The sequence below is a fragment of the Ptychodera flava genome, chromosome 17, assembly GCF_041260155.1.
Source record: "Ptychodera flava strain L36383 chromosome 17, AS_Pfla_20210202, whole genome shotgun sequence".
Taxonomy (NCBI): Eukaryota; Metazoa; Hemichordata; class Enteropneusta; family Ptychoderidae; genus Ptychodera; species Ptychodera flava.
In genome coordinates, this window is record NC_091944.1 from 4,647,505 (window position 1) to 4,675,427 (window position 27,923).

General features: G+C 37.5%; 1 protein-coding gene across 2 annotated transcripts; it reads right to left on the reverse strand.

The window, feature by feature from the left end:
• Positions 1–583: 583 nt before the first annotated feature.
• Positions 584–27,923, reverse strand: LOC139115208 (atrial natriuretic peptide-converting enzyme-like). Of its 2 annotated transcripts, XM_070677159.1 has the most exons (18): positions 27,020–27,923; positions 24,366–24,636; positions 19,316–19,500; positions 18,559–18,629; positions 17,698–17,852; positions 17,002–17,070; positions 16,137–16,253; positions 15,018–15,359; positions 14,625–14,750; positions 11,055–11,195; positions 8,419–8,658; positions 7,486–7,615; positions 6,542–6,655; positions 5,078–5,136; positions 4,121–4,313; positions 3,499–3,785; positions 2,313–2,467; positions 584–2,061 (listed from the first exon to the last, which is right to left on the reverse strand). In XM_070677159.1, the coding sequence occupies exons 1-18, from the start codon at positions 27,212–27,214 to the stop codon at positions 1,888–1,890; spliced, it is 3,024 nt and encodes a 1,007-aa protein (XP_070533260.1). In that variant the 5' UTR covers positions 27,215–27,923; the 3' UTR covers positions 584–1,887. The 2 variants fall into 2 exon arrangements, with proteins under 2 accessions (XP_070533260.1, XP_070533261.1); XM_070677160.1 differs by lacking the exon at positions 8,419–8,658 and having other exon boundaries at positions 27,020–27,345.

The window sequence follows — 27,923 nt, forward strand, 5'->3', positions numbered from 1 at the left end:
ACACATGAGGTATTGCCATTTCGATTTGAGTCTGGTGCTCTCTCTCCCCCTCCCTCTCTCCCCCCTCTCTCTCCTCCCTCCCTCCCTCCCTCCTCTCTCTCTGTCTCTGTCTGTCTGTCTGTCTGTCTGTCTGTCTGTCTGTCTGTCTGTCTTTTTGTCTGTCTGTCTCTGTGTTCACTTGTCTGTCTGATTGTTTGTCCGTCTGTCATTGATGCAATATCTCAAGAAAGGCTCATTTGACTGGAATAAAAACATCGCAGGAATATTCTATTGCAAGAACTGCTTTGGTGTCTGATAAGTATTCTTGAATAATAGTGTACAGGCACAAAATCAAGAAAAGAATAGTAATATTATGCATTGCACCTCACTTGAACATAAACGTTTGACGCCTTTTCTTCTTATATGAAGCAGGATTTAGACTCTTCCGTTGTGTAATATGCTAATGAATGCACACTATTTTCTACTGAATTATGGACAGAAGCATATTCAGTTCACACCTGATTTTGTGACGTGCATTAAGAAGTAACGTTTTGAACATGTTACAAACTTACTGGAACTATACAAAGACTAGAGGTCGTATCGATGACATTTGAGCAATCTTTATTAAACAGTTACTCATAGTACAGGAACAAACATCAATCAAAATTGAATAACTTTATTCTCCGATTATCAAATAACAGTGAGGTCTAGCCTTCCTGTTAAACACAACCAACTAAGGAACCTAGTTTTACAGGCAACTCGGTCGATGTTTACATTGGACACGTAAGGCAGTCAGCTCGCCTTCGAAGATAGCGTTAAAATTGAGATGTTTAAAACGATTATTACCGGCTACGATCGTGCTCTTACTGATTTTGAAAACACTTCAATTAGTTCAAAATTACGGGAAAACGACTGGATCTAAGGTAACTGTGCTCGAATATAGTAACTACTGATACTGCTGATGATGCAATACTTGTAATGCCCATTGTATGACAACAGATATGTGTAATATCGAGATCTCAGTCGTTGTTTTCCAGACAGAAATGTACTATCGTAATAGGGATATCGCAGTGTCATATCTTTTAAGTGAATGATATATGAGTACAACATAACACAAAAGTACTATGGTCATATTTCTTTGAAACAATCCCCACTTTTTCAGCACGTGCACGGCCATGTTGAATACCTTTTTCCAACTTGTCCCGTATAATAATTCGACTTAAAATTCAGCAAATTCTCTGTCGGATTCGACCTCAAAAGGTACGGTACCCAATCGCTTGCACCAAGCGGAGTAATCACAGTCAAAACTACTCGGCTAAATCTCCATTGTTAAAAAGGCAGTGGTTCAATAACCGAGCTAAGTATTTACAATTTTCTGACTGCGACCCCCTCCACATCCGGTAGAGTTCATAAAGCACTCCCGTATATATACTTGCTTTAACACACCGCACAAAAACTTTATCAAAGTATTTAGCAATGAATACATCGCTTACAATAGAGAGGTCTCAAAGTGAAAGCTGGAAAAGCAGAATATCATATTTGTACATTCTTACTACCTAAATGGGCTTAATATACTTGTTCTTGACTTCTATTTAATCAGCAACAAACGAATTTGATTAATTTAATGTAAAGGTGATCTCAGTTCTATGGCGCTCACGAACTGTATGAACACGATATGTAAAACTCAAGGCTTCATGTCGTGTTGACGGTTTTAAAGATCGTAAAAAGATCGTATTACAGCCAACGTTATGACCCTTTAGATCCTTCGAGAAAAATGAGTGTTCCTAGAACTTCAAAACTCAGAAAATACATGAAATAAAATACATGAAATGAAACGCAAATGAAATTAAAGACATGGTTGATAAAGGATTGGTCAATCGATTTAGAGACAATAGACCATGACACTGTCTATGTCCCAGGATTACCGATGATTGAATTAATCCAGCCGTTATAAATGTTAACCTTGGTGAATATACCGGGAATATACTCTCTTGCGCATCCGACGCTTGCACTTGTCACCCCGTAGAGGAACCATCGTCCATTGTCGGCATTAGCGCACAGAAGAGGTCCTCCACTGTCGCCCTAATGTTAGAAATAAATTACCACCGTGTAAATTATCTCATGTTTACCAACGTGCATTGAGAAGTGAAATTTGCGACAGTCCCGCTAGAATACGAGTGTCTAATGAGAGAAGCAAAACATATCGTTCGGTAGGCGAAATGCTAAAATTGTTGTTATTCTTGAAGCTGACGAAGAAACGGCAGTAAACGAAAGCTCTTTCCCGAGAGAGAGACACAACTGGTAAATACAAGGCGAAACTTTATCCTAAATACCTGACATGTGTCGGTACCACCGTGGCTGTACCCGGCACAAACCATACCATCATGCAGTTTGAGTATAGAAGGCACTTCAGACAGGAATTGCTCACACTGTGAATTAGACACAATGGGTATCTTTGCTTCTTGCAAATCAGCGGGTGCTTCATCGGCTATAGGAAAAATAAAAACAAACAAACAACGATTACGATATCAAGTCAAACTTGGTGGTAAAACATAATGAACAAGATCGGGTACTGATTTCGTAATTGTCGATACCGCGAAAATAAAACAATTTGCAGAATTCATCTTTTCTAACAGTGTTTGTTATCACATATTATATCATACAAGTATCTTGATGGCATAAATACAGCGCTCTGATTGATCGAGACGTGAAAAACCATGCTGTGTTGCCGATATAGCACGGTTGGCACATGCGCGAGCTCTCGGCAGGAGAAAAACTCCTATTTCAATGTTCAACACCAGAATTTCAATGTACTGTTATGATATAATAGCATAAACCACGCCCAGTAACGGTATACCTAACGGTACACCACTCGGTTTTGACCAGTTCAATCTATATATGCGCTATCGCTCGTGCATATATATGTTGTGAAATGTTCAAAATCTCGTGGCATACCACCGCTGGGCGTGTTTTATTGCTTAAATATTCTACATTAAGCACTTGAAAATGAAATTTCATTTGTGGCAATCCAACAAAGCTTAGCAGAAAGGGACAATTTTCACTAATATTAGGTAACAAGACCAGTTTGCTTAATAAATAATCAAAAGGAGTGCTTTAGGCAAAAAAAAGAAAAAGAAATGTTTCTGGTCAGCGCGCGCGTCACTTTAACAACAGCGCGTCACCCTTTTTTTCTGTTTGTGGCCGGCGGCCGTGGCTGACACCAAACCAAAATGGCTGAAGAGAAAGAGAAAATTCTTTGGGGGGCATGATCAGTGACTGCATGCATGAACAGTATATATGTGACTATATTAATAAAACTATAAAACTGACCCTCCTCCCTCCCTTGAGAGAAAAAAAATAAAAAATAAAAAAAAATAAAATGCGCGTCGCCGCACCATTTTTTAAAGAAGGACCTGACCAGAAACATTTCTTTTTTTTTTTTTTTGGCCTTATAAGTGTTTTTTATATTCCAAATACATAGCATGATTAAAGCACTATAATAAGAAGAAATCTTCTCACCATCTTCAAGGGTATGTCCCCATCCAGCTATCTCACATAGTGTACCAGGACGGACAGTCATTTCCGATGGAGCTATGCATGCTGGTCTTACGTGGTCGTTGTAGGTGACTGGTTCCTGTAATTCCAATATGGCGACGTCATTTTCAAAGGTCTGAAAATGGTATCTAGGATGTATGTAGAACGCTTTGATGTTCTTTTGTTGTCTTGTAACTTGGTCGGCTCCAGGGCTTTTGTCTCGAACTCCCAGAGCTGCCACGATCTGGGACGGGTCATCATTAGCTAGAATCCTGGAGAAAAGTTCATGTTGTTGGTAACAAGAGATTTAATTTCTTATGTTTCTGTTTAATAAACAAGGACAGAATTCACATCATAAATTGAAATGTTTCTCGTATCAAAAAGTCACTACCGTGATAGATACTGAAAACACTCATGGTGCAAGTACAAGGCGACTGGAAGTACTACAAGACTGAAAATTCATTTCTTACATACTGCACTAATACAATTTGGCGATGATTAATACAAATGTTTCTTAATTTAAATATTGTTAACATGGTCAATTTATGAGGCAAACAATTTATATATAAATTATGGGGAGGCTAACAGTGAGATATTTTATATTTACATAGTCTCGTAAAAGCAGTGTGCAGCTGTAATGAGCCAGCGACTTCCAACCAAGGTCGCACCGCAGAAATGAAAATTATCATTGCTTCTATTTTGTAGCGATGCAATCCATGGCCAGGCTCCAAGTGCGGCTGGTTCGCCACCAACAATTCTGCTGCTAGGTTTCGGCGGTAATGCTGGACGTACACCACAAACTGAAATGAAAGTGTGAGCCATAGACAGAGGAGCGGAAGTTCTTCCGCTCCACTGTCTATGAGTGGACGTACTTATTGGATCCACAATATATTATAAATGCGTTAAGAATAAAGGCTATATTGTTGTTACAACGCATACTTTTGATTTCATCAGTGGCAGTGAGTCGCGGTTTTAGGCACTTTGCGATATAGCCATTCCTAGTTTTGTGTGTGTATGTACGTATTTATGTAGAATGTAAGCTTATGTATGTATGTATGTATGTATGTATGTATGTATGTATGTATGTATGTATGTATGTATGTATGTATGTATGTATGTATGTATGTATGTATGTATGTATGTATGTATGTATGTATGTATGTATGTATGCATGCATGAATGTATGCATGTATGTTTGTATGTATGTATGTATGTATGAATGCATGCATGAACATATGTATGCATGTTTGTGTTTATGTTTGTGTATGCACAAAAACATGTAAGTATCAATTCATTGCTGGACGGAAGGAGAAATTGATATATATATGAATTGATCAGTGATGATAGATAGGTGTTATGAAAGCAGTCTTTATACTAAACGTCATACAAACATTTTGAGCTTTTTTATCTTCTAGGTCTATACATAAGAACAAGAGGCAGTTGATTTCAAATATCATTATTTAGATGGTTCACGCTGCGATAACCCATCGGGAACTGGCCTACTTCACTTTCTTAATTAGGCCCATCGTGCTGAATGGGTGCTAAAATAATTATGATTACTTACTAACTTCACTTTTGTCACATGAAACCGTCACAAGTTCGCCAGCCTCACAGCTTTCATAACTGATGGAATAAAAAGAAATAACATCCGGAAAAAGAAGCCCTTTTCAAAATCCAAGTATTACCTTCAGCCAAAACGTTTAGCATGTCTTAATATCAATCTTCCACTCCACTGTCTATGATCAATGTTACCATTCAAGAGCACACTATACCATACATCTACTCATACCCAGCCTGTTTCCGAGCCGGCAAACTTCCCATCTGTTTTTTTCTTGGACCAAAACTAAAGTCATCACCTAATCTTTCTGCCAAAGGATCCTATGGATTCAACAGGGACTCGCACAGAAGTCACCAACTTAGGAATTGATTTTTGGTAATGAGGATCAATCATACGAACGATGCAAAGCCAGAGAAGTGTAATAAACTCACTATACACGCATATGAAATGAAAAGCCCCATCTAAGTAACAGGACCAACCACAGTAATTCCGACTGATCCATTGACTCAGTTGGTAAAGAATCCGAAATGTATTCGGGGGATGTGGGTTCGAGTCCCGCATGGGTCACTTTTCATTTCATTTACTACAAAATAAATATAACTCGTATAGTGAGGTGAGTCACAATTTCAAACCCCCAAAAATACACTTCTCTGGTTTTGCATCATTCGTATGACTGATCCTTATTACCAAAAATCAATTTCCCAGTTGGTGACTTTTGTATGAGTCCCTGTTGAATCCATAGGATCCTTAGATGAGGTGACGACTGTAGCCAAAACTCACTATACACGCGAATGAAATGAAGAGCCCCATCTAAGTGACAGGACCTTCCACAGTAATTCCGACTGATCTAGTAAGCGCATCCGAAATGTATTCGGGGGATGTGGGTTCGAGTCACGCATGGGCCACTTTTAATTTCATATACTACAAAATAAATATCTTGCAGTTTCTCACATATTCATCGAATGAAGCCCATTGAAGGAGATAGCCTGTCATTTCAATATAGCAATATATTCTTTTTTAAAAGAATGGGCAACCAAATTAAAGAGTTTGCACTTCATTTTTAATTGTCGTATATCCTCCAAGTTTAGAATTTTGTAATGTGTTCCAATGGACGAAATCATATCGTTTCAGATAGAATTTAAGGTACATGTGCACCATGATCCCTTTTTTAATTCTCCTTTATAGGCAGCCATATTTGAGCGAGGAACTCGACTAGATGAAACTTGCACGGGACAGTAGCCAGTGATGCATGTGCTCACATGTTTCAGTAGGTATATACTCAAAAGTCATGAAAATAGCGCGAAATGTTGCAGACAGGTCGTAAAGTTTGAAATCTTATAGAACAAAATTAGTCGATAAAAACTGAAGAGGATTAAATCAAGTACGAAAATATTATTTTGATCTGAACAGACTGCTGAGTGAGTAATTTTGGCGGGCAACAATTTTGACCCATTTTCAAGAAGTAACTACCTGTTCACTAGGACCTCTCTGATGCTGTGTATTCCAAGAGTAGTAGCGCCGGCTGTCAACTTCATCGCACCGGTTGGAATTGACTTGACAATGACACCGGTTGTTTCAACGTTCCTGTCAAAGAGAACGGCATCAAGGAATGTAATTACACGAATGATAAAGCCATTGTTCACTTTTGGAGGATAGTGCCAGCAGGAATGTCAGGACCGCGGTTTTTAAAGAGCTTAATTTCTTGTTTAATGTATTTTTCGATTGTACAGAGGGACAGCAAATGATTTAATGAAACCCGACTTGTAGGACGAACAAAGTAAACGACGGATAGAAAGTGGTGTATAATATCAGCCGTAATTATATTAAACAACAGATATAGATATTGTTAACAAAGTCAATTATCCCGCATAAATTATTGTCGAGAATTTTGCCTCAAAATGGCATTCCAGTGTTCATAGGACGATAGTATAGACGAAAAAACAGTTCATCTGTTGACCACACGCAATGAATGGAAGAATGTTACCAATACATTATCCACTGTATATGGTATGACCGAATCATTTCGTATATTTATGATTTACGCGTTTTCCTCCTGAAATAAAGTCTATGGAAATGCCCATAGCACGTACTCATAAACGTCAAACGTGAATTTTCAGAAACAATTTGCAAGTCTCATCCATTCTGACCCCGTCGGCTGCTGATTCACTGGCATTGCGAAACAATCGTTGTAAAATCACTTCTTACGACATATATTTCATTACAACCAAACATCAGCCATTATTTGTCGGAGTTTACCAAATTTCAATTAGATCAATCAACTCATTTTTACTTTTTGCCGTGTAATTAGCATTGACCAGAGAACAATTTGAGATTTCGCATTAATACCGATACCTATCGTGGAAGTGTCCTCTGATAATACCAATAGCCCTGGCAATCTTTTAACCAGTACTTACTTGTACCCAAGTTCATTGCAGACTAGCTGGCTGTGGAACGAGGTCCAATCATCTGCACACACAGGTTTCCACACACCGTCGCGCTTCATGCTGAGCCACGTTCCCGTGTCATTATCACCACTCAGCTGAACTGCAGAGGAAAATGACGTATAACTGGCATAAATGTACGATCTTTAGCCAGCAATACTTGACATCAACAGATTCAACAAAACCATTGTGAAGTTGTTTTCGAAAAAGAAAACACGGTTAAAAATGTTCATGCATATCGTGTCTGGTTATCTACCAGAAGTGTAGGTTTTAGCATTTGTGTTGAATATGCAGTTGGTTCAAATTTACATTTGCAATGGTCAAACATTGTCGTGAAAATATTTCATAAATGTCTTCTTATTAGCTTTGCACAAGAAATTATTTTGTAATCGCTACAGAATCCACATGAAAGTTCAAGTGTACTTTATGGTTCACTTCGAAATTGAAAGACCTAAATTTGTGCCGAAAGTTTCCATAATAAAACTCTAAATAATCCCCTTTCACAATGAAGAATAAACAAACGGGGATCACCGTACAAACTTTGATACTGGAGAAGGTAATTCTTGAATATTTATCGACTCTTAATATCAAAATGGCCACCATGCCTGTGTTTACTCTATTAGGAAAAAATAAGTATTCGATTTTCACACATACAAAAAAATGAAAGTGAAAATTTTAATTAATCCTTCCATATGACCCCCCCCCCCCGGCCAAGTGGTAAACTAAAACAATGGTGCAACAGTTTGGCAGACTGGCTGCCTGTCCCCAAGGCGTATTCTGTTTCATGAAAACGCACTTTGCCTAGTACATCTAGAACACTGATAACACCATGATCGTTATTTTAACAAACTTGGAAGGATGAACAATAATTTTGTTTCAAATACTGAACGATCTCGTATTACTTACTGCAGTGCATTTCATCGGACGAATCCTGGCAATCATACACGCCATTGCACAGAGAATGTGTGTTAACACATTCGGTGGTTGAGGAACATGACCAGCTATACAGCCAATCACTGCAATAGCTATTTCCACAGAGTGAGGCAGTTTCATCTGAGAAATCACCACAATCGTTGACGAGGTCACACTTTCTGAATGAACTTACGCATTTTCCGTTATTGCATTGAAACTGAAAGGAGTCACACTCTATAGAATAGAAGAGGACATAGTATATATTTAGTGAGTTTTCAGTGAGCAATATTAAAGCAGTAAGCATTCAGTATTCAGTAAGCATTCAGTAGTCAGTAGGCATTCAGTAGTCAGTAAGCATTCAGTAGTCAGTAAGCATTCAATATTCAGTAGGCATTCAGTATTCAGTAAGCAATCAGTAGTCAGTAAGCATTCAGTATTCAGTAGGCATTCAGTAGTCAGTAAGCATTCAGTGGTCAGTAAGCATTCAGTAGTCAGTAAGCATTCAGTATTCAGTAGGCATTCAGTATTCAGTAGGCATTCAGTAGTCAGTAGGCATTCAGTATTCAGTAAGCAATCAGGAGTCAGTAAGCATTCAGTAGTCAGTAAGCATTCAGTATTCAGTAAGCATTCAGTAGTCAGTAAGCATTCAGTATTCAGTAAGCATTCAGTGGTCAGTAAGCATTCAGTGGTCAGTAAGCATTCAGTAGTCAGTAAGCATTCAGTAGTCAGTAAGCATTCAGTATTCAGTAGGCATTCAGTATTCAGTAAGCATTCAGTATTCAGTAAGCATTCAGTAGTCAGTAAGCATTAAGTATTCAGTAAGCATTCAGTATTCAGTAAGCATTCAGTAGTCAGTAAGCATTCAGTATTCAGTAAGCATTCAGTGGTCAGTAAGCATTCAGTATTAAGTAAGCATTCAGTATTCAGTAGGCATTCAGTAGTCAGTAGGAATTCAGTATTCAGCAGGTATTCAGTATTCAGTTCGCATTCAGTATTGAGAGGCATTTAGCATTCAGTGAGGATTGTGAATTCAAAAAGCTATTTCCTGCTAACACTATCGGTTGGCATTGCAAGCTTTAAATTGCAAGCTTTTAGATGGTGTTGGTATTGGCACTTGTAACTGACTGCATGGTGTCAATAATAAAATTGACAAAATGACACTTTGAATATTTATTGTAGTCTTTAGAAGTCGTCAGTCCGATAGAGTCCTAAAGTGCTAAATCATTGACTATTATTTGAAACCAATCCCTTTCTGCTGAGTTGTAAATGATGTTCAATACATTAATCATAATATTTACGTCACAGATTTTTGGATGAACTACAGTTACAGCACGATCATAGCTGATAATGATAAACAAGTCATTCTGCTACCTTCATTTGTTATAAAATAGCGTAATTCAACCTTGTAATAAAATCAGCAAAACTCAAAACAAAACTGGTCCAATGCAGACAATCATATTTTTTTATTCTGCCAGGTATACACACAGTGTATCCCAGATTGGAACCGAAAGTATTCAAAAGAGAAGGATTCCTTTCATTAATCATAAATCAAACATATGTAGCAATAAACCACAAAGAAAGGTAGTTGTGATGAAGTCTTTGAATGTGCATACATACAGTCTCAAAAGTAAACTTTACAGCAGTATTAAAACTTTCGCAGCTGTAAACATTTCCATTTCGGTGAATGAAATGTTTAATGTCATAAATGTTAAGGAAACAACAAACTAAATGCATTGTTATTCTTGACTTCAACGCACTTTACAATGAAACTGATCAGATTTGCTGAAAGATTGTATGATGTAAGTGCACTTGTATTTGAGGATTGGTCGGCATTAAAAGGTATTCCACTTCCTCATCACTTAAGACGTTTAGGCGCCAAATTAAACAAGACTATTTCATTAACCATCATTATTCAAATCATTTCTGCAAGCTATTTCAAAATAGCCAGTACCGTCAACATTTTTGTACAAACACAGGCATTCCCACTGCCATTGACCCAACTTCATTGTGGGTGAACTTATATACCTAGATACGGAGATAAATTCATGTCAGCACTGATTCACACTGATATAGGTCATGGAGGGAATTTCCGTGGATGAGCACAATTCATTGATGAAGAATATGTTTTGCAGATGATAGTGGAATTTCATTGCTCATATGAATTAATGTACCTGTAAAGTTTGAGTTGAAATTTTATCATATTTGTAAGCTTGCCACATTTCTTTGATAGAACTGGCAGGTACACAAAGCAACATATCTTCTACTGTTTGAAAAACTCAATAAAACACCCTGATACATCATAGATAACCTAGATCGAAAATTAATAAAGATGGGGTGCTACCGGATTAGAGATGCCATATAGAGCCGACTTTTGTGATGATGTCGTTTTAAAATTCAAGCTATTGTCGTCTTGGTTTAGGAAACTGAACTGTTAGGGGGTTCTGTGGTGTTCATTCTTTGTTTAGTAATACGTTTTTTATAAACTACGGCCCCGTCATCCATCTCTCTCTCTCTCTCTCTCTCTCTCTCTCTCTCTCTCTCTCTCTCTCTCTCTCTCTCTCTCTCTCTCTCTCTCTCTTATACGAACAATTGTCAATTTCCATCCAAGATCAATCATAAAGTAAGATCACCTGGTTTAGTAAGGCAAGATAGCTCATCAGAATTATCTGGACAATCGTTTTGACCATCGCATTTCCATGCAAGTGGAATGCATTTTCTGTGGTCGTGACAACGAAATTGGTGAGTTTCACAGCTTTGGTCATCAAGAAAACCTGAAACGAAGGTACGATGGATATGAGTTTTTCATCATAACGCAGACACTTCAACAACCGGTCGACTGCTCATTTAAGCCAAGTTTATTTTTTATCTTAAGGCTGCATTCACAAACACCTCTGGAGGGAGGCAGGAGATTTCAGGGGGACTTGAAAAAATTACAACATAAGGGGGGGGGGTTTCTGAAAAAATTGACGTTGCAAAGGTGGGGGACTTCAAAATTTATTGAATATAAAATTCCTTTTTAAATACCTTCTGGCACTTTTCCCGCCATTTCCTTTTTCGGCGCGCCCTTCGGGTACAAGCTTTAGTGTTTATTAAACAATTTATGGTTGTCATGATTTCTACTTACCCAACACCTCTGTTGTGCAAAACCGTCCTTAATAATGACTAAAAGTTTCCACTTAACCTTTCAATAACAGTTTGGGGATAACTTATTTGATAATATTCTCCCATTGACAATACATTGGGTTTAGGTCAGTGTCAAACGTTAAAGTCGCTCTATGTACATTTTTATCTTTTGGTGACTTTGGCAAATTACAAACTACTTAGAAGAGTGCATACAAACTATTTAGAATAGTGCATAGTGTCATCAACTACATTAATATCAATGATCAAGAGTACATAAATACACAGATTTAGCTACTTTTGTATTTAAAAAAATATTCATCGTTTCCTTATAGACTTCAGTGTATAGTGGATCAACATTTCGATGAAATTCCAAACTCAAACTTGTTGTACACATATGCACACACACATATAGACTACCATGTATAATAGTGAATCAACATTATCGATGAAATCTTATAATTACATTTTTGTACACACATGACTTTTTACAAGCAAAATACATTTACATGAATTATCACACTCATATAAATGTAGAGATATAGATGTTTTTATGGGAAATGTTAATAGTTTGCTCGATAGACTCCACAATTGTGATATGATATTTTAGGACAAAGCACTATATCGGCCACATTTTGCCTTCCTTTAAGGGGCAATTCAAAATTATAGCAAGTCAGCAGGGGGGACTTGAACACATTGCGGGTTTGTTAGGGGGTATTTGAAAAGAATCTGAGAACTTTTTTTTTTAAATCTCCTGCAGCCCCCCTCTAGAGGTGTTTGAGAACACAGCCTAATAATGACAGAATGCACACTTTAACATCCATGAATGATTAGCATAGAAAACGGGTCATTTTTTCATTCTTAATATTTCTCATTATTTTTGCATGCATCAAAGTGTTTAGACTATATATATATATATATATATATATATATATATATATATATATATATATATAAACAGATTACTTCAAGTACAAAGTAATGAAATCTATTACTTAAGTTTCATGCATGAAACTTAGAGTAAAAGATTTCATTACTTTGTACTTGCATGAAACTTAAGTAATAGATTTCATTACTTTGTACTTGAGGTAATCTGTTTATTTATAACGCTCTGCTTTTGCATTGAGCACTGTAATTTCCCTCGAGGACATCTGTATGCTGCGATATATATATATATATATATATATATATATATATATATATATATATAATATATATATATATATATATATATATATATATATATATCACCTCAAATATCAGTGCTTGCTTTGCAACAAACGGCCAAAATAAAAATGAATGTAAATGATACGTATATTTTCCTTTAAATGTTGCATCAGAATAGTTTCTACAATAATTTATTAGTCCCCATGGACACCGTCCGGCGGACTTATAGGTTTGGTAATGTCCGTCCGTCCGTGCGTTCACACAGATATCTCAGAGATACCTGGAGCGATTTCATTCAAACTTGGTACAAGGATTACTTCATGTGTCATACATATGCACGTCGATTTGTTTTGTGATACAATCCAATATGGCCACCGTGCGGCCATTTTGTTACGATATTTTTCATCTGCGGAGCCATAACTCTGGCACATCTCAACCGATTTCATTCAAAGTTGGTACAAGGATATTGACCTATATCATACATATGCACGTCAATTTGTTTCACGATATGATCCAATATGGCCGCATGGCGGCCATTTTGTTACAATTTTTTCATGTACGGAGCCATAACTCAGGCATGTCTCAACCGATTTTATTCAAACTTGGTACAAGGACATTGACCTATGTCATAACTATGCATGTCAATTGGTTTCACAATCCGATGCAATATGGCTGCCTTGTGGCCATTTAGTCATGATTTTGTCATGACCTGAGCTACAACTGATTGGTTTCAAAGTTGGTTCAAGGACATTGACCTATCATGTCATAAATATGCATGTCTATTGGTTTCACAGTCCAATGCAATATAATGGCTGCCTGATGGCCATTTTATTACGATTTTTTCATATATAGAGCTATAACTCAGACATATTTCCACCAGTATCATTCAAAGTTGGCACATCGTTATTGACGTATGTCATACATATGCACATCAATTTACGCATGTAGCAGTATCATGTCAATTACTAAATTTTCGTTATTAGTCTGATATGTCAAGAAATACTGCATCAAATTTCATATTGGTACAGATGTTGAGCTCACATTGCTTTCACAGTGAAAAAGACATTTATCAGTGTCAAGTTGATTAATTTGTAATTGCACATGTAATAAACTTTCCTAATTAGAGTGATATATCCACAAATACTCCGTTAAAGTTGATGAAACTTGGTGCAGATTTTGATCGCATTGTGCTGTAAATACAAATCAGTGACACTTAGTGGTATCATTTATGTATGAAGTAATTGCTAATTTGCATTTACATAATGGATTTTTGTTTTTAGGGTGAATGTCCAAGGAACTGCATCAAACGTTATGAAATATGATACTGGTGACAATATGGTACCGGTGATAATCTGTCAGTGTTAGGATAGGATGCCAAAATGTTTGGCAGCATTCTGTCGATTAAGAACTCATTGATTCATTTTAATGACCTTTTGTAATTAGTATGGCGGCTTACATTGGTTTTATGTTTTCACCACCATGGAACACATTTTTGGCCATTAAGCCCCATCTGTATCGCAGTATTCTTAATCACAGACCTAATTAATGAAGAGGACTCTTTCCTCTCAGAGGACTTGTAATTTAAGTACAAGTGGGGACTGTGTCATTGTCAGTGACTTGTTGTGAATGTTTTCGGTTTTGCGTAGTATAAGTTGACACCTTGCCAATAAGGCATTACTGGTAAATTAAAAAAAATATTCATTGAAATAAAAAGGTCAAATAAGGAAGAATTTATCAATTATTGTAATGATATTGAGAGTGGCAAGGGCGAGCTTATTGTTTCCAATACATTGAAAATGTCACTTTTGGTTCTGCCAAAGTTTTTGAAGGGTTTCTTTTTCGAACGCGTTATTTTGAAAACATCAAGCGCTCCCCCACTTTAAATATCTGTCCATTCCTGTGGTTCTACTCACACCTTTCTTCGTCCCTATCACCAACACAGTCACTCTCTGAGTTGCATCTTTTCAAGACAGAGATGCAATTTGATGTTTGGTATCCGTGAGTACTCCCACAGTCAAACTCCATCACATGGCAACGTTCTGTATGAGGGGTCAGGATAGGAAACAGAGAGACAGAAAGAGTAAGTCAATAATCATCGGTATTCAGAATGTATCGGGAGACGAGATAATGTAAAGAGGGAAAAAATCCAGAAAAGCTTCAACTTTCTTATGAAGTAAAGGAAAACTAGCGAGGTTTCCGTCAATGCTACTTAAAGAGATAAAGACAAACCACAACTTCATCGCATGCTCAGTCGTTCTGACGTTATATTCAGTTGGATTTCCCCAGACACTTGTAATACTTAGTACCTGATGGCGGTTGAGTCAAGCAGCCAGGACCGTTGTCCAAGGACAGGCAGTCAAAGTTTAATCCTAGGTATCCAAGCTCGCGTAGTACATGGAAACAGGCAGTCAAGATCGAGTAACAGAAATTTCGGCATGGTAGCTGGACAAACCCACTGGAATCCGGACAGGGTGGTGCGTACAATGCACGCGAATAGAGTCGTGCGTAAGGATGGCAATCAAGGTAGGGGTCAATCTGCCGGATCCTTTCCTCAGCTAGTTGTCTGCTTGATACCATGGAGTTTGGGAAAAAAGCAGATCCATATGGAAGAGACTGACCCAACGTACTGCCATCGAGTGAAACGCATTCTGATTTCAGGAGAAAGCAAGAGATACAAAATGTGATTGGAAGTCAGATTGTCAAAATCATTACGCCACAGTTGCTTTCTTGTGAAAGTGTTTTTTACGACTTTGCAGACCTTCACAGCCCTTGTACTTCAAGGTCACTGATGTTGAATGCATAATGCCATCCACAATTTCAAGTGGGCCTGATACTCTTTGCTAATTAAAAGTGTTAAGTCCGGGAAGTGTTATGTTCTCAAAAGTAATCATAAGACAAATGACTGAACTGCTGTACTCAATTGTACTTCTGATCACGTGATAGAATATATTTTCTACTGTCACCTATTCGCCGATAATGGTTGCGTTCATTGAAAAAATGCGGACGTACAATGAAATACTGGTACTCGCACTATTCTTGTGATGAATATCATCATCACGTCTGCCTAAAATTTCCATGTGAAGAACTTTTTCGGTTTCGGCGTTCTTTAGAAGATAACAGTATTCTTTGTGTGTACATACACATACACATACAAACTGTATATCACACACACACACACACACACACACACACACACACACACACACACACACACACACACACACACACACACACATATATATATATATATATATATATATATATATATATAACGTCTATAACACAAAGGAATATATATTCTTTATTTCAATCCATACACATATATTATATGGACAAATGAACAAAACATGTATGTGTGTATGTGTTTACGTGTGTGCAAATGAATACATAAAAACACAAATAAAAAAACACATATATATTCTTACCATAACAACGCCTCCAATCTTCATCTGATATGTCAAAGCATTCACTGTAACCGTTACATAACAACGTTTGATTGATGCATCGTTTTGATTTGCAGACAAATTCCCCTGCACTGCAAACTAAAGTGCGGGAAACATAATATCATTCCTCATATTAAGTGTGGTGTGAAAAGGTAATTCCCCCCTGATCAACAGGCAACAGTGTCGTCTTGCTGCATATTTGTCATTCAAGAAATATGATTTAACTCCAATAATGAAAGGTATGTCTGTAACGGACTCTAGAGTGTAACGAAAAGTGGCATATGGAGATTTTCCGTCAACGATTTCTGAATTTCAGCTGGCGTATATAATAGCTGCCGTAAAGCAGTAATTGTTACTTGCAGGTACATGTAATTAGACACTGGGTATAGTTATCTTATTATACCCTTATTATGTCATTTTCCGATAGCATGTATATCATGTCGATTTCGGTGAAGCAGAATCTGGGCAGACATTTTTTCCAGTTGTAAAACATATGTTGTGTCAAATTTCTAGACGTGTTTCTTGTTCGATTGTAATAAAAAGTAAATCCATATCTCATAGCAAATTCCAGTTCAGCGCGTGTCAGTTTCAATCTAAAAAAAGTAAATTACTTGAAAAGACGCCATTGATAGATCTTGATGTAATGATTTTTTTAACTTTTGAGTTACTTCGTTTGATCTGTGATGAACCTGTCATCAGTACAAATAAAAATTGTTTCAGTTGATGAGTAAGTAGGACAGGCGACAGCATTCCAAAATTTAACATTTTTCCATTTCATGGAAAGCATGAAACATAAACGAAAGATTGGATTCCAGGTTTGTCCCATAATTATCGCACGCATACGTACCTTCATTATGATATGTTGGCGAAGTAATCATGTGATTGGCACTGTTGTCTGGGTAAGATATACTTGTATCTGCAAGGTAAAGATGCAATTGCAGTTAGTTATTAAGTTCCGCCTATCACCAGCAATTAGAGTAAATGACGAGAGATGTGATGGTGACAGATGTTCGGACTTTAAAACTTTAACAATTCTTTTTTGGTCTACTGCTTGTTGGTACTGTTATAAAGCAAAATGTAACAGCACATACATAACAGTGCCCCATTTTAAAGCTCTCGGTGCAAGAAAAATCGAAAATCTATTTCCCCTTTAACACAGGAATGGCGGCGATTTGAATTTGGGGTATTTGTTTCTCGTACCAAACTTTGCACAGAGGTTCCCGATTGTTATTCGTGATTTTGAAAGACGATGGTTGAAAAATTACACAAGGAAAATTTGAGCAAAGGTTTAAGTCTTTCACTTTCGAGGCGCATACTACCTTAAACCTCCAGGAAGGGGCAAATGCGCTGATCATTTGTGCATATTTATACCTTACTGCCATCAGCCATTACGGACTGTGGCTTTGCAAGCCTTAGGTAAACCGGCTGCACTGAACTAGATGATTTCATATTCCTTCCATAAAATCGAGGCTGTATTTAGAAAAAGGGACTAAAGAAAGTAACCATGGTATTATGCCAGTAACATTAGTAATGGTTTTCTCACCAGGAGTGACAGTTAATGTCGAACTTTGAGCAGCTCCAAACGTTGATTTTTGTACGGCAGCATCGTAGATGAAATTCGTCAGAGAATTTTTTACGCTTGTCGTGGACATCGTAGAAGTCATAAATATCCAAAACGTCAAGATGTCATCGTATGCACTGTTGAAAAGATGAAACTATTACATTATTTTGCTTATGTTTCTCACTTGTTACCCGCTTTCCATGAGCAGTACTCTCCGTCCGTCCGTCCGATCGTCCGTCTGTCTGTCTCTGCTTCTGCCTCTGTCTCTGTCTCTGTCTCTCTCTCTCTCTCTCTCTCTCTCTCTCTCTCTCTCTCTCTCTCTCTCTCTCTCTCTCTCATATGGATATACCCAAATTAGAACATTGTGTTGTGATTGGCATTTTGCATTGAAAAACTAAAGTTATTATGAATCGATAACGTGACTATAAAGCAGACAGAAATTACCAAAGTGTAATTAGTTCAATGCAGTGTCTACTTGCGGACAAATACGTGAAGCTGTGTGATAGATTGATACACTCTCCTCAATATGGAGCACCAATAATTGTACTCGGGAGATTTTGTGTGTGAAAAGACACTGTTACTCAACTGAAAGATGCAGTTGCCACCAAACCCGTATATAAAAGTATGTCAGCGTGTGAAACACAAAACTTTCTCGAGTAGTTATACAGAAATGAGGAATGAATATAAAGTCGTCAATTTTGTCCCATCATTACCAGGGTACAATTAAAATAAATATATTAATTTTGAAATTGTAAAGAAACGAACCGAACGAACTTCATCATGAAGATGATACACATTTCTTTGTTTGGTTAATGTAATCTTATTGTAGGTTTGGATACTCACCGAAATTTCACAAGTTTGCTGAAATTATAATTCTTGTACATGTCTGAGTCACTCAGCATTCCACGGTCCAACTTGTAAAGACAATAACACAAGGAGGAGAAAGATGATCAAGAAACATGAATATTACAACTTCGATTAAAACGTCACTGACACTTTCCTTAACAACTGATGAAACATTGCATGTCCCTATGTCAGTATTTAAACTTGACGAATGCCTTTATCATGAAAGCTATTTAGAACAATCAACTGATCGGGACCGAACACCTGATTTCCGGCTGTTTTTGTATGCAATTACTTTATGATGTGGACATGAGCCCAATCAAAAACTGCCAAGATGGTTTAAAATTGTTGACATAGTTTCTACAGATATCATCATTTCGTGGGAGTGGCTTGTCGTTTCTTTCAGCAACCCAAATTGTGCTTCAGCACCCATCGAGCTCAAACCACGTATAGGTTTACTAAAAACTGCTATCATGTCGTAGCTACTTTACTGACTACAGAAATGGGAAGGAATCTTGGAAAATGACATCAGTTATAAGTTACAGGACTCAGTTATAAGCTAGCGTTTAACCGACAAGAACATACTTTCATGTGTAAATAAAAGGTAGCATAGGATTACATGCAAAGGTCTTTCCCTGAATAAATTTGGTTAGTGTACACAATCTGACACATAACAGCCCACTGTTGATCCTTATTTCGAGAAGAACGTACGAAGAAATTTATCGTTGTACATTTCAATGACAGTGGCGTGGCCCACCTCTCTCTCCAGTGTTGAAGCTAGAAACTTGAATTCTGGCGAACTGGTATCTTCAAAATCACTCTCGTACTTTTCATTCACGGTCATTTCAACGGTAACCCGAAATGTATTGTGTAAACCTTGGTCATGCGTAAACGTCGAACCAGGTACGTCGGCGTTGTGTATGAAACTATCATCATGTCCAGCTGTCGTCATGTAAGTAAATAAATATGTAAGTTGGTGAGCAAAAACGCAAGTATAGGCTGACCAATATGCTTAGTGAGCAGAACCTAGCTAAGCTAGGATTTGGGCAATTTACATAGATTTACATATTGGCGATGCACAAAATTCCAGGGGGCACTTGCCTCTATTCCCCCCAGGAAGGCTGCGGTCCTAGTGGCGAATGAATTCAGGGAATGAATCAGAAAACTTCACTACATGTTGAGAATACATCGAATGCTGCGACTACTTATCCCTTTGAATAAGACGCATCATCAGTAACTATGCTCTTGTGTAACAAAAAAGTTAATAAATGCATTGAAAAGAATATATTGTTTGTTTTTCTGAGGTGATATTCACATTGTCACCTGGCATTGATTGTCTTGAAATCATTATAGGGTGTGCTTGTATGAGTGGCATATATCATATACGTATCACATATTAGCTAGCTAGCTAGAGATAGATAGATGATAGATAGATAGATAGATAGATAGATAGATAGATAGATAGATAGATAGATAGATAGATAGAGACAGAAAGACAAATTGATGAATAAATAGACAGACAGCCAGACAGAGAGACAAACAGGTTGGCAGCCAGAAAATAGACAGACAGACAGACAGATAAACACACCAGAATGCAAGTATCATATGTGCCTTGGATAGTGAACACATTTATGCATTTAACCTATCGGGTGTAAAGCTAACTATTTTTACAGGAAATACACATTATTGTTTTGTTTTGCCAAATGAACTGTGGGAAAACTGTTACAAAAAGGATCATTGTGATAAGTTTTAAATTCTCTAAACAACATATGGAAAATATACATTCATTAAAAAAATTGCAAATGTATATTAAAGCTGCGAGCAGCTTCACGGAGCCCAAGCACTAGCATAGATTTGCTAAAGGTACCAGAATGATATTTCTAATCCCTGTAGAGCCTGATATACACTGACAAAAAATTACACGATTAATTCTCTCTCTCAACCACAAATAAGATGTTTAGCTCTGTTACATAGAGCAGAATTTGATATAGGCATTTTAAAAGAGGTTTTGGATATGGTGATATAAGGTGCTTCATCCTACATAAATATGAAGGGTGTAGCACTTTTAGTTACTGATTTCTAGGCATATTTATTGAATCGAGGTCATACGATGTTTTAAGTCTTGCTCAAACTCACATACTACGGTATCTAGTCACCTAACGGAGGAGGAACAGAACCGCTCAGCACATTCCCACTCTAAAAAAAAGTGGTTCAATAGCCGAACTAAGTTGTTACATTTTTCTGACTACGATCCCTCCACACGTTGTAGAGTTCAGAAGGACTCTTGCTCGTACACTCACTATCGCACATCGCACACAAACCTTATCGAAGCAATGAAAACATAGGGAAAACCGATTTTTGAAAGGTTATGCAAATTACCTGTCACGTGATAGTTATGTAAACAATGGTGACACTGTGGTTACAAAAATGTTCCTTATATCTAGGTTTTCTGAAAATATATAATTTACGGGGGTTTTGAGCTCATTAACACTAGAGAATAGTTAGCTTTAAAAGGTCAATTTCTTGTCTTGGAACCTTAAACTGGGCGAAATACAGCCTCGGGGACAATTCTGTCTCATGATATTTTGGCAAAAGACTCTGATTTCATATATCCCTGTCCACAAAAAATGAGACTTCAAGATCCATTGAATTGCCCAGAATTAGATATGTACGTAATTAATGAGGTTCAGGATGGGGCACCATAAGGTCCCATATCCTACCAAATATGAAGGGTATAGTACTTGTAGTTACTGAGTTATAGGCCTTTTTTATGAAATCGAGGTCAAAGGTCACTCGGGTTGCAAGACATTTTATCAAAAAAACTTTGCTCCCATACTTATCTGTGTGGGCCAAAAAACGGACGTCTAGCTCCATTGGCTGGCCTAGAATTATATGTGCATAATTAATTTGGTACAGGATGTGGCACCAAAAGGTCCCCCCGTCCTACCAAATATTACGGGTATAGCACTTATGGTTACTGATTTCTTGGCTTATTTGTAAAATTTAGGTCCAAAGGTGGTCCTAGTCTAGTGATATTTGGTCACAAAAATTTGCTCCAATAATTATCCCTTTGTAAAAACATCAGAACTGTTGCTCTATTTGCAAGCCCAGAATTACATATGTGCATGATTAATGAAGTGTGGCACAATAAGGTCCAAATCCTACCAAATATTTGTGAAATCGAGGTCGAAGGTCATCCTGGTCATTGACTTGCCGTCAAAACACTTTGCTCCCGCACTTGTCCCAGTGTACCAAAAATCAGACCTCTAGCTCTGTTAGCTTGCCCAGATAGATATGTGCATAATTAATGGGGTATAGGCTGTTGTGAGGGTCAAAGGACAAGGTGCCGCCCCGAAATTTATATATGCAACTTGGTCCCATGCCTAGCATTATTAAATTGATACCCCTCTGTCAATCTCTTATTTTATTTTATTTTATTTTACTTTGTTTTATTTTGTTTTGTTTTGATTTATTTTATTAAATCTTATCTAACGAGTGTAGCCCGGTAAGCTTCAGCAATGATGCTTATCTATCCAAGGCCGTCATTTGAACATACAAACTATAAAAAGCAGAACTCCATGAAACACGACAATCAAAGCTTGCACAATACAATGCACAGAAATAAAAGGTGGAGTGATCGAGTGATGAACCAGCGTACAAAAGACAAGAAAACGAAATTTCTAAACATATGAATTATACCCAATAAGCTTCAGGGTATTAAGTTTTAAAACTACTCAGTGAGTTACTAGATCTTATATTTAAGTCAGCATATTTCCACTGTTTCGTACTATTTACAGTAAATAATCAGCAGTAAAAATTACACCAATTTTGAACATTTTCTTAGTCACAGTTTAATGTTGTCTCAATTTCTTGAATACATTTTGCACTTGTAGTTATGGTTGAATCATCAGCGTATATGCCGATGTTATTATCAATGTGAAGTGGCAATCGTTTATCTCTATAATGAACAATAAAGGCCCAGGTATACTACCTTAGGGAACGCAAATCAACGGATATTGCTTTTAACAATAAAAATGTTTAAATTTAACCATTTGCATGCGATTTTTAGGTAAGATTTAATCCACCGAAGAGATGTAGCATCGCACTTGCAAATTGATAATTTTGTAAATATACATGATGATCAACAAGATCAACAAAACCTTCTTGAAGTAGTATGCGCCTTGAAAGTGACAGACTTAAACTTTTGCCCAACCTTTCCTAAATGAAACTTTCAACCATTCTCATTACCAAATCAACAATAAAAATTGGGCATTGGGGGTGGGGGAAACAAATTACCCGATGTTTGAAATTCAAAATGGCCGCCATTCCTGTGTTAACTCTATGTGGGAAAAATTTAATTTTTTATTTTCACAAACTAAGACGGTGAAAGTTTTCTTTCTACAAGAGCTTTAAAATGAGCCCCCGACAAGAGGTAGATCAGAAAAAAATGTAGAAATTTGAGAGTCCGACTATCTGTCCCTGAGGCGCGTCCTTCCTTAACATCCAGAAACACTACTTCGTTAGTATTTCCATTATCCATAGCATTAAGCATCTTGCTAAGTTTAGAAAGGCTGTTTCGCACGAATGATGCTCTCAAATCCTGATTAAGAATTGTTCAATAGCGGCTTGATATACTTATACAAATGAATATGCACATGCTTTCAAATAATTTTAGAGACAATTGATGGTATCAAAACTGGCATGTAATTACCCAAGTCATTTTTTGAGCAAGCCTTGAACAAAGAAACAACTCGTGCTACTTTCCATTGATCAGGAAAAATACCGAATTTTGTACTAAAATTAAATTTTGGCATAATGGAGGCAATGATAGCAGCAGATAATTTAAGCATTTTATTACTCAGATTGTCTACCCCAGTTGTCTTGTTATTGCATAATTCCCTAAAAACACTCAGTCAAAAATTCTGGTTTCATATACATTATTTCAAAATAATTTACTTGATGAAAGTAATAATGTCCTTGATCTCAGTAACTTAATATGTTTATCATCCATATGTTGATTATTTATATTATCAAAATAGACATAAATCTTTGAAACATTGACAGTCATTAAATGCATTTGCAATGACCTCAGGGTCAGTAAGTTCTGTGTTGTTTACCTTTAATATCGTCGACGAGAAGACTTTTTGAACCTTTTAACTCTCTTAAATACTTAAACTGACCATAACAACATATGGCCATAGCTTTACTGCAAAGGTATAGGGCAGACCAAAGAAGGAGAAGGAGAAGAAGAAGAAGAAGAAGAAGAAGAAGATTTTTCAAATAAACGTTTATTACTAAAATTAAACTCCTGTACAGAAAAGTACAGATCAAATAATTTCAATATTTGAGACGAAAAGCATAATTGAAATTAGATAAATGTGTAATAGCAAAGGATGATCAATTACTGAAAAAACTAAGCAAAGTTGGGCACTATAAAAACAGCAAAAACTGCACAATGGCAATGACACTGAAGTCGAAAGAAAGAAGAAGAAGAAAGTTGAAATATAGTTAATACAAATCTTGGGCCCCTTAATATGACCCATCTTCTCCTCCACCAAAATGTGACTCTCTCCAAAAAATAGCAGATTTTTAAAAATCACCCTTTTTCGTTCCTCAAGCCCATCTCATTAAAACTGAAGTTGTCCCAAAATTTAAAACATTCCACGTCGTCTGAACGGCGACCTGCTATAATTTCTCTTTCACGTCAATTTTGTTTCCTTCAGAGACATGATTATGAGTGTTATTCATTGACAATACTCTAGTAATATACTCATTTCATACAATTAGAACAATATTTAGTTACTTACCATTGTGTGATATCACTGCAGCTACAATAGCTGTGACGACAAATGCCAAAATACCGAGCAAAACTCCCAATCGGACATGCTGTTGCCGTGGATTCTTGTTCTGTGGCTGTTGAGACTGACCACAGGGCTGATTACTAATCCTCGGTCCAAACGGATCAGCGACCGGCTGAGGAGAGGATGGGTGACCAACAATTGTATGCTGATCTCTGGCAATAGTTGGTACCACGTTTACCGTTTGCAAAGGGGTTGGCACATCAGTATCGTAACATGTCTGCAAAAAGAGGAATATACAGTATGATCCAGATACTGTCGTCGAGTAGGATGTAGTATGCAGTTGTCTCCGTGTCGTTCTGAGCGATTGAGATTTAGTGACAGCTATTTATGTTTATTTCTTCTGCTTAAAAATCTCATTGTGCGAAGCCACAAAAAAGCCGAAGAACTCGACTGCTAAATCTTTCAATAAATTCAGCTGAGCCTTCGCCATAAGCTTACATGCAAATCTAAATTTACTGAAATTTGCGTACGACTGCACTAACAAAATGAAAACAGCAACAATCAGCTGCAGATACCAGCTAATGAAATGATGTTTTTGCAAAGCTCGATTAAATGAACACTGCATGCCTCTGAGATAATGTGTCTACACCTTTATGGATTCGGACACGACCTCATACTGTTTTGGACATAGGATATTTATTGTCCAGTGTCCGAAGTTCGACTTCAAACATATTTATGTCAAAGATATCGATACCGGACGATACGTTGTCTCTCATGGGTAACCACCTATCGAATCACCACCGAATCTCTGGAAACAATCTCTTTTAAACGTTTGGCCGAGTGATGACGTCTTGTGCAATGCCGAAAGAAGTCCACTACGAACCGATTGCATACCGCTATGCTTACCGTGTTCTGAAAATCATCACTGTCTTTATAGCGAAGAAACAGGAGAAATTTTGAATACCGCATCCCAAACGACTTCTGTCATCGGTAAACAATCATATAAATTCTGACGTTCAATGGCAATGCTGTAAACATCATGATTTTGGACGGAGAGATGTCGATGTGGTAGATTTACTGGTTTCCATTTTATGTTGAGAAACTATTAGTAGCATTGGTTTTAGGGCTAGCAAGCAAACAACTGTGGTGATCCAACTGTGGTACATCACGAACAATGCAACGGATCTTTTTTTTCGAATTTGAACTGATCAGACCGCTGGATTTGCAAGCTGGTATTAAAGTAGAAATTGGGGCATGCTGTCGGCATTGCATAGTTGCTACATAGTCAACAAACCCTATGAAGAACAGTCGATGTGATTGATATTGTCAGATTGTTTGTGTTTAGAACAAATTCACAATTGAAGAAACCCACCATCGATCGTCAAAATATCACCTAAGAACTGAATCGTTACTAGCAAGCATTCCGAAGCCAAAATATACACGCATGTTTTGAAGTAGTGAATATTTCTCATGCCTTCTGTTTTTGTCTTTGTGCTTTGTGATCGAATCAGGTACCAGGTGCAAATACTGGTCAGACGAAAGCATGCGACGGATCGAAAGCTAAACGGAACACGCAGGGATAGCCATGTCTACAATAAAAATAGCTGGAAAGGCTATATGCAAAAGGGGCTTCTCCGGACAGACCAGCAGTACCACTGGAAAATTAAGTCGCTGAAACTTTTTACAAGGAAGGTGTGGACAGCTACAGACGAAGTTGTAAAGGAGAATCTTGATTCCGTTCTTTGGCGAACCTGACAGTTTTAGAAACTCTAAATTTAGACAGTATGTCTAGTTCCGTATTGCCGATGCTTCAACGCAAACCACTGCAAATAACATCAATTTGTCTTGATTGCTCGAATATGTATTATGATGTAAATTTGTTAATTTCGGTTCTAATGCAAACATTATAGTATTTAACACGATTGACACTAATTTGGGAGAATTGGATCTTTATATTTTTCAAATTTGTAGACTTTATGGGAGCTGGTCAACTTCACTTCCTGCCAATTGGACCCACGCAATTGACCCCATGATTTGACAATATATAACTTTTGGTTTACATTCTTTTGGTCATTAATTAATAAATTCATATGTCATGCTCTACGGACGTTCTCTCTGTCTGACATTTCCAAATTGAATGTTGTATTGCCAGTACAGCACTGATGACACAAACACAAGTAGTAATAGAAAGTTGCAGCATCTCTGTACTGTTTCTAATTGAGGTCAATAAAAATTTGGACGACCCATCCATTATGTTTAAGCATCATAATTAAACCTGTTGGTGCAAGACTCATCACAGCTCGAGAATGGAAACGTGAAGAAAAATTACAAGTGGTCGGCACAGTTTCTTTTCGAACTATACGTAAGCCTATACACGTCATAAATTATATAAACTAGATAGAATCACATTTTCGATGAGTGAATTTGGTGAAAAGAAAATCACATGATTGCTCGTAATGATTACAGGGTTCAATAGGTTAGGGGTCCAACTGTCTTACAAAGCTATTTTACGGCTCGGGAGCTGACCATCCTATCTTGTTAATAACGTATGCAGTAACCGATTCTTTTTTGGGGGAGGGGTGCATTTTCCGACAGCTAAGATTCCAGGACAAATGAAACCGGCGTAAACAGGACATATTGGTACATATGAGTCATCATACCTGGGTTTGCGTCTCCGTCGTCGCAACGACTTCAGCAGTAACCAGAGCTTTTCTGTCATCCATGTCAAGCCCGAAGTCCCTCTCTTTCCCGAATGACTTGATGCCCCAAAACTCGGAAAGAAGTGCAGGGGTGAAACAAACTGACCACAGCCAATAATGAAAGGCGGAGTAAACTGCCAAAAAAAGAGGAACCATGGTGGACGCCTAATTCTCTTCAATACAAACAAAGAACCTTCGAAAATTAGTGCATTATCTGCTGATGATTACTAAGTGGTCTGCTCGAGCCAACCGACAACTGTTCACACTTTCGTTTGCTGTTTGTTTTGACGGGAACTATTTTACTTTCAAGGACGTCTTCGTGTGCTCTTCCGCACTGGTCTGATTAGTATTCATTTTGGTATTGAGAGGTCGTGAACCCGGAAAAGACTGATGTAAAGTAAAAGTAAATGAGCGTCCTTCAATAAGAATACAGAAGTATTTTGTAAGCCTGGCATTTGGAAAATCCACAGACTCTCATGCCTACGTTCTATTCAGCTGATCACATCCCCGTCGGTGCAAGGAATCCATTCCATTTTCACAGTTCCTACGCGCTCGCCGCATTTGCTCTGACCAAAAAGACTTTGAGCAGCAGTTAGACACTAATAGCACTTGGTTTTCGGCTCGGGGTTATCCCCACTCTGTAGTGGACAAAGCTAAAACAGCGCGTCGAACCACTAACACGGGAGGATGCGTTTATGTCAACCACCCGTTCTCAATGTTATCGCATTCCTCTTGTGTTGACATACCATCCTTTCAACCATAGAATCCGTAAAATCATCTTTGAGGAGTTTTATATCTTAACTAACTCCCCTAACACACAGCATATTTTTTCGGCACCTCCCATCATGGCATTTCGACGTGACTT

Coding starts and splice junctions, on each gene's coding strand:
- LOC139115208 (XM_070677159.1), bottom strand. CDS start 27,214: ATGGTTCCTCTTTTTTTGGCAGTTTACTCCGCCTTTCATTATTGGCTG. Junction 14,751..15,017: donor CTTGACTCAACCGCCATCAG/GTACTAAGTATT, acceptor CCCCTCATACAG/AACGTTGCCATGTGATGGAG. Junction 2,468..3,498: donor GGGACATACCCTTGAAGATG/GTGAGAAGATTT, acceptor TTTTTCCTATAG/CCGATGAAGCACCCGCTGAT.